Below are 12945 nucleotides of genomic sequence, written 5' to 3'. Positions count from 1 at the left end.
TTCAAAAAATATTTATTGAACAGCTGTGCCAGACGTGATGGTATGTGCAGAGCACCTCAATGAATAAGACTGGCAACAGAGCTTACATGTTTTTTTGGAAGAGGCAGGCAATTATGCAACCGTCTGGTACGGGAGGTTCCACTTGAGAAAAGGTGATGAAAGGAGGCTTCATAGAGGAGCTAAGGTTTAAAGAATAAGCCAGAACCAGCCAGGTGAAGAGCACAGAGAAAGACCAGCAGAATGGATCTGAGTCAAGGAATGTATGGCTTGCGGTGTTTCAGGAAGAAAGACCTCAAGGAAAGAGTTTTTGTGCTCCATGACCAACTCCTCTCTGTTCAGTCTAGATGAAAGAAAGAAGATCCTAGATCAAGCATATTTTGCCATAGCCTGACTCCATTGCCTAACAACTAAATTTTCCCCTAGACTTTGCCCTGGTCCACAGTGGCCAGTGTGCAAAGATGGATTAGTCCAGAAATGAACATCTGTTTGATTATATCTTTAAGAGCTTTTTTTTTAGGATGTTATTTATTCATGAGAGATATACACACACAGAGGCAAAGACACAGGCAGAGGGAGAAGCAGGCTCCCTGCAGGGAACCCAGTGAGAGACTCAAACCCAGGACCCCAGGATCATGACCTGAGCCAAAGGCAGATGCTCAACCACTGAGGCACCCAGGCTTTCCATCTTTAAGAGCTTCTTCATCTAGATTGAACATTTATGCACCAGGCTATTGACATATACCTGAGAGTCTCTGTGTGAGGTCAGAAACCAGGAAAGGTCAAGGTATTCCAGATTGGTCCTTTTGGTTCTGTAAGGACAGAAGTCCCAAGGCCTTAGCAGTGAAGGAGCCCTTGCTGTGAAAACCACCCTGAGTTGCCATGGGCATCTCAGATCTTCATTACAGAGAGGAGGCAGGAGGAGAAGTGCCAGTGGCAGTAAAGGAAGCCATCTGGGATGCATAGATCTGCATGTGTCATGCAGAGTAACCTGGTCCAAGTTGCTTATGTGCATTCCCAGCCCCACAGGACTGTGCAATGCTTAATAAAGCATCTTAATTTGGATTTAATAGGATATCTACTGTGTGCTAAAAACAGCAAATTGCTATTTATTAATGACATAATTATTAAAACTTAACACCTGGGCAGTGGAAGCTAAACCAAGAGTGAAGAAGTTCCCTGGAATACTGTTTCAATAATTATCTTATTTAATTATTTACACTTTTGAATTAGAATTCAATAAGAGCCAGATTAAACCTTAACATAATGTGTTAAATGTGGAACTGTATTCAGAGTGTGGCTCATTGGGCTCCTGCCTTCCTTCCCAAACAGAACCTACTCACTTCTTGTTCTTCCTGTGTCCATATGGGTGTGTCTCCTAGACCCAGAACTCAAAGTCAGCAGAGATGTCACATACACGTATGTGGAAACAAGCTAATGGCCTTTTGAAAGGACCTATGGACTCTTAACACAACTCATTTACCTTTGTGGCTTCGGTTCTCACTCCTCTACTGTTTACTTTCAAACTATATTCTGGGACCTTGCCCCAGAGCTTTGATGGTATCACTGTGACTCCTGAAAGGATAGATCTGCCTGTATGTCCTTGATAATCTCACAATCAGAATGTCTAAGACAGAAACAAACTCATCAAAATAATGTCCTCCCCAAAGGAAGGTCTTCATATAGCATCCTGGGGTCTACTAGCTCAGCCATCCAGCTGCTGCTGAACAAAATGACCTTCACATTGGACTCCTTGTTTCTAGTTTCTCTATCCTGGCAATCATCAATCACCTGCACATTTTGGTGGGCATTTCTCTCAAATCCATTATTTTCTTTCCATCCTTATAGAGCCAGCAATCTATGCTTGAGTATCACTCTAATATAGATGAATTTATTTGACTTTAATTTCTGTCTATTCCCTTCCCTCTGGCACATTGTTACCAAATTATTTTTGCTTAAAGTAAATTTAAAATTATGGCATCTTTTTTCTTTAAAAACTTCCAAATGCTTGCCATTGGCTATAGGATAGACTGAAAATTAAGACCTAGTCATTGAGGTTATTCCATGCTTTGGCTTTATCTTATCTCATTGATCTTGTATCCCATTCTTCCTTGAGTCAGTTAAAATTTATCAACCATCCATTCTGTATTGACACTACATATGTGTGTTTGCCAAGCACACACAATATTACAACTCACTTATTGAGCACTTTACATTGTTAGGAGCTCCTTTAAGTCCATTTTATAAACTTATTCCTTAAGTCCTCAGAAGAATCCTGTGAGGTACATGGAATTATCACTTCATTGCATAGATGGGGAAGTCAGGCACAGAGAGGTGAAGTGATCTGGCGAAGGCTGTCTGGTTTGAACACGGTTGAGCCAGGATCTCAACCACAACTCTCTACTGTCTTTTGTAGTAAGTCAACTTTGCATCTTCATACAGTTCATGGATTTCTGTATTCCTGTCCCACACAAAGCATCTTCATTTTCTCAGACTTTGTGACTGTTTTTTTTTTCCATTGGTTGGTATTCAAATAGACTTGAGAGCCAAGGCAAAGCCACTCTGACACTCCTACTTACTATGATTCTCCCTCTTTCTAACTTACAGAGCTTAATATTTATACCACTCATTTGACATTCAACCACACACAATTTGGGGACAGATTTTACTTTATTTTTCAACTTTCTAGGATGTTTATATGCACTGCTTCCCCAAACAGCAAAGGAGGGCCAACAAAATTTATTTCTGCATGTCATTCATATATCTACAACACAGTTGTGTATACAGGAGGTGTTCATTGAGTGTTTGTTGAATGATGTTTGGCCCAGCCTCCTTTAGCAGCTATTTGCCCATTACCAATTATGCCTGGCCAATTACCAATTATGTCATTCTGTATTGACACTACATATGTGTGTTTAGTACTCCTAATAATAGTACTATTTCTGGGGGATCCCTGGGTGGTGCAGCGGTTTGGCGCCTGCCTTTGGCCCAGGGCGCGATCCTGGAGACCCGGGATCGAGTCCCACGTCGGGCTCCCGGTGCATGGAGCCTGCTTCTCCCTCTGCCTGTGCCTCTGCCTCTCTCTCTCTCTCTCTCACTGTGTGCCTATCATAAATAAATAAAATAAAATAAAATAAAATAGTACTATTTCTGTGTTGTCTCCTTTGCCTACAATATCTCCCTACTTCTCTTCAGATTGACTTTTACTTATTTTCTTGAGCTTAGTCAGGTGTCACACATCCAAAAAGTCTTCCATGACTTCCATATCTAGGCTGGCTTAAGTATCTATCCTCTGTCTTCCCTCAGCATCATATCTATTCCTCTGTGTCACCAGACATTAAGGGGGTATACTTCTGTTTTTACATTTCTAGACTGCAAACTCCTTGAGGACAATGGTTATGTCTTTTTTAGCATCTAGGTCTTTAAGATTTTATTTATTTATTTATTCACTCATTCATTCATGAAAGACATGGAGTGAGAGGTAGAGAAACAGATGGAGAAACAGGCTCCCCATAGGGAGCCTGACATGGAACCCAATCCCCAGACCCAGACCACACCCTGAGCCAAAGGAAGAAGCCCAACTGCTTGGCTACCCAGGCATGCCTTTAGCATTAAGTTCTTAGTGTTAAGCACAATGCTAGTAGATGGAAGTGATCAATGAATATTGATGAAGGAAGGAAGGAAAAAAAAGCAATACTAGTATGTTTATAGCAGCCTGCATAATGAGAAGAGGTAAGATGCAGAATGTATCTATGGAAATAACAGAAATATATAAATAGCCCTGCCTTAATTGGTCAGAACATTTTTATGAACATGAATTAGCTAGGGCCACAGTGCATTCTTATCAACTCAATTTGATTTTAAATACAGTATGCTAGCAGTTGCCACCTAGAAAATTATATTTTTACTCCTTTAGCATCCTAGGTATTGTGCTAATGTAGTTTTGATCATTGGCATTGCACCTCTAGTCAAACCATCTCAGCTCAATGCCATGAATAGTCTGCCTTTCAAACTCATCTGGGGCCATTTGCCACCTTTGAGTTGCACCCTTGTGTGCAGCATTGAAAGAAGAGCAAGCATTTCTTCAACTTCTACTTCATAAGTGGGACACTTTCCAATTGTTAGTGGAGGGAGACAATTCTAGATGATTCTTCCAAGCACGAGGTGTGATTGTCTCATTTAATATACTTACTGTGCTGACAGCTCTGGCCCAAAACACCTTCTATTCTACTTGGGGACTGTCCATTGTTCTCTAGTGTATGATTAGCAGATTAGCTATCATGTAAGAAGCCAGGAAAATGAACTCCCAGTAAGCCCTTCCAAAGCAAAAGTAATTCATTACCCAGCCTGATTTCCACTTAAAATGTACTTTAAGCACACTTCCAACTACAAACCTTAAATCACCCTGTGTTCACAAAGTCCATCATTTTTTATTTTATTGCATGGCGTTGGCATGACATAATCCCTTGCAGAGCATCTCAGAGTGCTTTACAGATCAATAAATTACTTACCTGCACAGTTGAAGCAACGTCTGCAAGGCCAGCACGGTCATTATGCAAGCAGCCTGTCCTCCAGGAAGCAAGCAGAGCTCTGTGGGTGCCAACAATGGGCGGGAGCAAGGGCCAGGCAAATGTATGCATTGGGGGAGTGGTGGTGCAAGAAATTACTGTTCCAGTTAAAACTGTGAATAAAATACATCAAATTTAAATGATTTTAAGACTAAGAGCATTTAGAAATTTGGATCCTTCAGATAGTCAGCAAATCAAGTGTTCAGTCATTTACTCATCAATTATATTTCTGTCCCAGAAGATTCAATTTAGCTTTTAAATTGGTACAAGCATAAAATGCAATATTATTTCTTTGAAGTCCTGGACCATAGAACCAGTGGTCACTCCCCAGCCCTCACCACATTGACTCTCCTGCCAAATAGTTGTGAGACTACTGCTATATGTGCAAATACACACAGACACACACACACACACACACACACACACATACACTGCCTTATTTTCTGAAGCTTGAGGTGGATTTAAATCCAAAAATGTTAACTGGTGTTTACTTTATGCAAGACATCCTATCCAAGACAGCAGAAAATAAAAAGAAGAGTAAAGCTTTTGCTCTGTAGCTTGTATTCAGATAATTTATAACAGAGAAGAAAGGTGAGACCAGGCTAACATAGGCAAGTTTATTTTAAATGCCTTGGAGGAGGCTATGGAATCCCCAAGGAAGAGAAGTCACATCTTTTGGGAGGTATCTGGAAGATCTTATGGAAGGGATGGTGACTCAACTGGACCTTGAACAATTCCAATAGGTATACATAGTTGGGGAGAAGAATCTACATGACCAAAATCATCAGCAAAGGCATGGGGATTAGTATCCAAAAGTGCTACACATGCTTATTAATGACTGTTCCCAGTTGTCTGATGTGGGGAAAGGGGTGGAAGACAATATGCAAGAAGGAAGGAAGGAACACGGGCTAGAAGAAGATACCAGCATGATACCCCCTTTTCATGGAGAAGAAAATCCAGCACAATTAAAAGTGAATGATTAATGGTTCAAGTAGAAGAAAGGCCAGCACAGAAATTTCCAATCAATCGGATTTCCACGTGACGGCCATCATCTGGCCTTGGGACAAGGAATAAGGTCAACATTTAGGTTTCCTAGGATCTCCAGCTGACCAGACAGCATTATGTATTATGTGGATGATGTGCCTGGAATTGCATACTCTGATGGCCTAGAAAGGGGCTTACTTATTCAAGGGAAGGACCTAATATGAGAACCTCAAGGGACCTGGATAGAGGGGACACTTGTAAAGAACTAAGGTGTCAAAACTAGTGTCTGTGAGGCTGAACTGATATGTGTTAGTGATCCAGTCCTGATGTTGTATGAAAATGTAGCAGGTTGGAAAGGTGATTTCCTTGCATATCATTTGTTGGGCTTTTGCTGTGGCTGTAAATATGAGTACGTCATGGTTCAGTCTGTCAAAACGTTCTTGGTTAGTGGATGAGAGATGCTAAGTAAATAACCAAAATATAGTAGGATAAGTGCCAAGAATTGGAGTCTGAGGGCACAATAAATGGTACCCTTTATTTTTTTCTAAAGATTTTATTTATTCATAAGAGACACACAGAGAGAGGCAGAGACACAGGCAGAGGGAGAAGCAGGATCCCTGCGGGGAGCCCGATGGGGGACTCAATCCCAGGACCCTAGGATCACGCCCTGAGCCGAAGGCAGATGCTCAACCACTGAGCCACCCAGGTGCCCCAACACCCTTACTTTGTAAACCAATTGGCAGATAAGACAAATGAACAGTCATACTTGAGCTAAATATCACTTTCACTGGTGGTAAAGATGGTTCTAGAGAATTAGGCTTAGATGTGCAGCAACAATGAGCTTCTAATTTGGAACCCTAGAATGAGACAGGTGCACACAGGCAAGTGCCGGCTATCCTGTGGGGTCTACAGATCCCCTCCGGATGCTGTCTCCATGAAGCATGTATGAGGAGGACCACAACAAAATATAGCTTCCTAAGGGAAGCCTGGTTCCAAAACAAAAGACTGAAGGAAGTAGGCATCCTGCTCTCAATTTTACCAATTAGAATGGGGGATTAATTTAGGGTACAGAAAGAAAAAAAGACCAAGTGGGTTATGTCTAATTGGAAATCCCTCTGATTCCTCATAAGGTACCTGTAATGTACCCTGGGGGCACAGATGAGAAGCAGCAGTAACTTAGATTTGTGAAGGAAGGCAAAGAGGAATAGGGGTAGAGAAAGCTGCAACAACATGGCATCTGATTTGTACCTTTAAGGATGACCAGAAGTTTTGGACATCCTAGGAAGGACATAAGGAACAGTGTAGATCCCAAATGCATGACGGCCAGGAAGCACATGGCGGGTTGGAATAACAGGGACGGTAAGGAAAGGGGGAATGACAGGGAAGGGCAGTGGAAACACAGATTACTGCTGGATTCTAATCAGCCTGGTACACAGGGCTGAGAAGCTTGAGTGTTTTCAGGTGGGCAATAGGGAGCACCTGGGGGTGTATAGGCAGATATGATGCAACCAGAATCGCATTATAAAAAGAGGAATGACTGCGGTGTGGAGAATGATTTGTGGATGTGTGTCGGAGGTGGGTGGGGGTGAGAGTGGAGAAGGAAGCGGGTGGAAGCTAGGGGAACAGTTCTTGCAGTATTGCAGTGGAATCCATTCCCACCCAGACTCCCTGACTCTGTGTTTGAATGGGAGGAAATGGAAGCTAAATTCGAGGTAAGATATTTCTTTCATGTTTAAGGTAATTTCTCTAATTTCTCATCATTTATTCCTACAGTCCCGATATTTCAGCCCCTGGGTTGTTTTGCAAACTATCATTGTAAGACAACAAAGACATATTTCAATGAGATTTTTATTTCCCTTCTGTTTTGTTTCCACAGTATCTCCTAAAATTGTGGAGATTTCTTCAGATATCTCCATCAATGAAGGGAACAATATCAGCCTCACCTGCATAGCAACGGGTAGACCAGAGCCTACGGTTACCTGGAGACACATCTCCCCAAAAGGTAAGAGAGGAAATGGAAGAATTATTGGCCAGGGCTAGGAGGTTGTGGCACTGGTGGCTTTGCCCAAACGGTCCTACATTTTGGGTATCCTGATAACAATGTACCTGTGGCTGTGCAGAGAATTTCAGTGTCCTCCGCAAGACAGGAATATATCCTGTAAGACTGCAGAAATCATATTTGGGGATCTCTGGAATCCCAGGGAAATGAATCCCAGTTGTTTCTGGGTGAAATGGTGGTAAGATGTTCTGGGTGAACTCAACTGATCCTCTTTACTGATGGAACAATCAGCGTAGGTGGCGTTGTTCAGGTGGTTGTTGTAAGATACTGAAAACACAAACACACCACGAGCAGTGAAAGCTTTGAATGGCCAGAGTCCTAAAATGAAAAAGTCTAAGTCTGCTTCTTCAGCACTGACAGATACCTGGCCCCTAGCCCACTAGTTGTTTTGTGGTTTTGTTGTTGTTTTACTCTGATTAATCCTAGAAAACAAATATGGGGCAATGTGACTAAATCGCAATATTTGCTTTGGGTAAATGTCTAGATGTTTTGTAGACCAGACTAAGTGTTGTTTTGTGCTTTCATGGATTGAACGTTCAACCTTTAGAATTTAAGGGGAGATGCCATTTATCATTAAGCTAGCTTTTATCCAAGGTGCATTGAATTATTTCATTTGTTTTTAAATATGTACTGAGAAAAAATAAATAAATAAATATGTACTGAGTGCTTGTAACAGCCCAGGCACTCTTCCGAGCACTGAGGATGTGGCAATAAAGCAAAACATACAAGTTTCTTGTCTTCTTATGAGCTTACACTCTCAGGAGACAAGTGACAAAAAACCATGAGTATACAGTATAAGAAGGGGGGACAAGAATGAGAAGATAGAGCAGGATACATTGACGGAAGGAACAGAGGTTTGGTCAGGGAAGGCCTTTGAAAAGGTGACATTTGAACAGAGATATGAATAAAGATGCCTCATTTCAGTGCTTATTGCAGGTTAATGTGAACTGTATTTAAATAAGTGTGTGTGTGTGCGTGTGCGCATGCACGCGTGCACGACCGTGCTGCTGAGTACTGCACGTTTAAGGAGTCTAAAGGAACCATAGTAGTGGATGTCTGCTTGGTGTTGCAGGCTGGGTGCCCAAAGCAGACCCTGAGTAACGCCATTGGTGTGCAAGAAGTTTATTTGAGGAGCTCTTGGGATCAGCTCCTGTGACAGGGAAGGGACAGAAGCAGGGTTTGGCTGAAGGAGAAGCTGAGCTGCTTGAAGACCGGTGGAGTGTCTCAGCTGACCCTATGGAGAGCTAGCCTTACCCTTTAGCAGCGCTCTCTGTGGGGGTGAGAGGTGGCCTCTTACACCAGCCGAGCATTCAGTCCCGGAAGTTGGGCTGTCCCCTGAAGGATCGTTACCCTGGGCCAGGTGACTTTAGGTGAGACAATCCGCATGAGCAGTGGCACCAGACTTCCACGACCCCCCCCCCCCCCAGCAGCACATCTACCTGCTGGGGCTGACACCCTCCCGTCCTGGAGGGGAGAGCATCGCAGTGTCCACCACACTGTGGCCTTTGAGTAAAATCCGTTCAGGACACTGGAGGGGCCCTGACACCTCACTCCCTCTCCCGGATAGTGACAGACTTGCCCTCCTGCAGCTTCTCAGGGTGGGGCCTGGAATTTGCAGTGTGTTTGGCCTGCAGCGGGGGAACGACCCCGTGCCACCATTTCTGACGCTACCGCCGTGAGCAACAGGATGGGAGAGGGTCCTTGCAGACTGCGATTCTCTCGGCTGGGAAGGGCCCTCCTGATGCACTGGCCCAGAATCTGGGAGGAGGCTCCTGCTGTGCAGGAGAGCATCCTTGAGAGAACGTAGCCCTAGGGCACCTCCGAAGGAGGAGTGGTCGAAAGGGGCAGAAGTCCCGAGTCCACGGTGCCCGCCCTTCATCACTGCTGAATGCGGAGTCCCCAGTGCTCCCGGCTGCAAGGGCGGTCTGTGCCTTCAGCTGGAAGTCTGCGGAACATTCATCATCCCGGGTGGACTGGCTTTGCCTTCTGTCCAGAGGCACTGGGCCCCGCCCTCCTGCAGGCCTCCCTCTGGCCTCCCCCTGGGTGTCTTCTCTGACTTTCTCTTCTGGCTCTTCCACTCTGTCCTTTGCTGGGTCCCCTTTTCCCCTTCTCCTTTGTTGATCTTCTCCTTTTGTCTTGCCCTTTCATGCTTTGTGTTTTTATTCTTTCCTTTCCCTTTCTCTCTCAGTGTCCTAAACACTTGTGCATTAATTTCCATTCTTTCCACATACCCCACCACCACCACCCCTTCTCACAATTACTTTGTCTTTCCTCTGGCATTGGAGCCCTCTTCCTTTTATCTTGCTGGAGTTCACACTGGCGCACCTTAGAGTCCTCCCCACCCCCCCCCCCCCCCCCGCCCCTTGGTGGCCATCCAGCAGTCTCATTTCCCCAGAGGACTTTACCTGAGCCTGTGCCAGATGCTTCCATTTTACTGGGGTTTTGGCTGCTATGGAAACAGAAGATGGATCAAGGGGAGAGGAGCAAAATAATCAGAATTTACCTGTGGATCAGAGTAATTTAGATGAACAGCCATTTCCAGATCCCTGGTCCAGATTAGCTATCCCAGATTCAAACTGATGAGACATGCCAAGCAGTAACTAATCACCTCGAACTCACCAGGGTGCCGTTTTCCCTGTGATTGATTATTTGGAGATCAGAGGTGTCATTGGGCTGCTGCCAGGTCTGAACTGATGCTGGAGACCCTTAGCCGTCAGACCTTCATCTTCCCCCACTAAATATTTCCAAAACGGTGTACTTATTTTAAATAAGTTGGGACAGGCTTGGGGTTCCTTGGAGGAAAAAAAGATAGGATGCATCTCAGCAAAGGCTCCGGAGGCAGAGAGCTGTTGTCATCTTTTGTCCCATCCTGTGGGGGTAGATCATGTTTCATTCTGGAGCATTCTCACTCAAATACCCATTATAATCCCTGAATCGATACCTGATGGAAGCTAAGCACGTTGGCAACCCTGATGGCTTCATTACATTTTCTCCCTCCAGACGGATTTGTTTGTTTTGTACATTTCTGAAAAATCCAAGTTTTTTCCATCATAACTCATATGGTGCTACATGTAATAAATTTACATAAACCTCCTTAGAATATATATTTCCAGCCTTGACCACCTTTTATGTGGAAAAGGAGAACAGGAGTGTTTACCACCACTTAGTAACTGGCTCCTACTATTTTGATACAAAGCCACTTAGGAGTAACATCTGGTTGGAAGAGGGTAGAGGGGCCTTGTCCTTGAAATCACCTGCCTGGCACTTTACGTCGGATGGAGAAAACGTCATTTATCCATATCCAAGATGAAGAGGGAGCCGAGGCCTCCCAAGCCACATCGCTGTGCTACCATTGATCATGGGAAGCAGTTTCCTCTTACTCCTGGCAACATGTCTTCTAGTTCCCCTCATGAGCCTACCACTCCCAAGAGGTCAAGAAGAAAGTACACGAGTTTTGTAAAGATGCCCGCCCTCCCTCTTCACAGCTGCTCTGGAGTGTGCGAGTGTTGCTTACACCTGCATTGGCCTTGATCTTTTCAGAAAGACGAGCCCTCGTCTCCCTGTCTCACATGGAAATTCCACTTGGATCCATACGAATGTTTTATTGGCCCCTTGCCTAACTCTGTTAAAAGTACTAGCATCCTACTGCAGTGGCCCAGGTGGCCTCAGGGACCTCTGTCTCCTATAGACACATTCCCCATTCATGTCTCTGTATCTTGTCTTTCATCCCCTTCTAAGCATGCAGGAATTTATTTTCACACAGCTCTAAGCTCTAGTCTTCTTGTGTCCAAAAGAATACCTTCAATGTTCTCTATTCTTCTGAGTCTTTCCTAAGGAAATAGAAATACCATCTCTTTCAGGATATCCTAAAAGGTGCTTATTAGCACCTCTCTCTTCATGGAAAAGTATTCTCAAAGTCAAATGTTTAGGTTTCCTGTTGCTATTGGGTTGTAAGAGCTTTAGAGAGGAGGCTGCGATTCCTATATTACCACAACCCCGAGATCCCAACATGAAACTCAGGTGAAGGTATGAGTCCGATTGCTCTTGTCTGAGTTCTTTGATGCATACGGAACCAGGGATCACTGAACATCCTAATGGAGCTGCCCTCTTGAGTGTCCTGATCTCTTCCTCTCTCCCATCATACAAAACACTGAAAATAAAAACCTCACCAAGGCTGCTAAAGGAATACTTTGTACCTAGACATTGGTTGGGGGATCAGTAAGGTCCAATGAGCTATTTACAGAAGTGTGTCCTGATTTCTGGTCCATGAGTTCCTTGAGACCTACGTCTCTTTGAGGCCCTACATCTCACTTTGCTTCTTCACCTTCTAGCACAATGCCCAGCACCTGGAAAGCTTCAAGGAGTATTTGTTGATTCAGTAAGCAAGCACTTACCTTTGCCAGTGCCCCCGAGAGGCAAGCCTGTTCTCCTGGTTCAAAGACTTCATCCTGAATGAACCCTGAGAAATTCTCTTCCACTTTGATATCGCTGTTGGGACCTGGTGCGTTTCCTGCTGGAGCTCAACTGGGAGGTCTCCAGGACATTTTCTTTGGTCTTCACAGGATTGTCAAGCCTTTCCTGAAGTTCCTCTACTGGAGAACCTGCTATGGCAGGGCTTGACTCTTCCTTGAGGAGAGACTCCTTTTCAAGTACTCTTTTGAAAAAGTTGAGAAGGCTCACAAGTGACTTTGAAAGTGGGTCTTCTGTGAAATCCCTTCCGCCTCCCTCACTGCCTCAATCACTCCCCTGATGTATGTGTTTCTCTCACCTTGTCTTCATCTGGCCTATCTGGGCTCTTGATCCTTTTGGTGTCTTACTCTTCCCAACCCTAATTATACCTAAACCCTCAGTGGCTCCCAACAGTTTCATAAAATAATCCCATATATTGCCAAGGAAAGTTAGTTCAATGGTATATGAAAATCTGCTGCTCCTCATGGGTTAAAAAAAATAAAAATCCAAAGAGAGAAATCAGTACCAAAAAAAAAAAAAGAGAAATATTAGTTGAAAAATTCTCCCTGCCTCCCCCCACCCTCCTACAGTATATGAATTGAAGTGGGAAAGAGATTGATTGGTTTTTCCCAGGGCCATAGAAAGACTCTGGGTGCAGAATGAGAGCAGGACCACATGTCTATATTTGCAACCCGGGCCCTGTTACGGAACCCTTCCCTTTCCACAGTGTGCAGCGGACCATACCTGCAAGACTGAGCAACCTTCCCCAGCTGCCAAATCTCTTCCTGTCCACCTGAGCTCCTCTGCTGGACTTGAAGAGGCCCAGGGACAGTTGGTTTCTCTGGACCTTGTTTCTCATGGTTTTAAAAGGCACCGAAAACCTCACCA

The 12945-nt window shown here is 44.2% G+C and overlaps 1 protein-coding gene across 8 annotated transcripts in view; it reads left to right on the top strand.

The window, feature by feature from the left end:
* NTM (neurotrimin) overlaps window positions 1–12945 on the top strand; it is a 930011-nt gene that overhangs the window by 813724 nt on the left and 103342 nt on the right. For all 8 annotated transcript variants that reach the window (XM_072729300.1, XM_025998900.2, XM_025998899.2 and 5 more), the window contains one exon: window positions 7426–7551. In XM_072729300.1, the coding sequence (XP_072585401.1) occupies window positions 7426–7551 (126 nt within the window). The remainder of the gene's footprint in view (window positions 1–7425; window positions 7552–12945) is intronic.

This window comes from Vulpes vulpes, chromosome 12, assembly GCF_048418805.1.
Source record: "Vulpes vulpes isolate BD-2025 chromosome 12, VulVul3, whole genome shotgun sequence".
NCBI lineage: Eukaryota > Metazoa > Chordata > Mammalia > Carnivora > Canidae > Vulpes > Vulpes vulpes.
The sequence above is the reverse complement of the archived record's forward strand: the minus strand, read 5'-3'. Positions and strand labels throughout refer to the sequence as shown.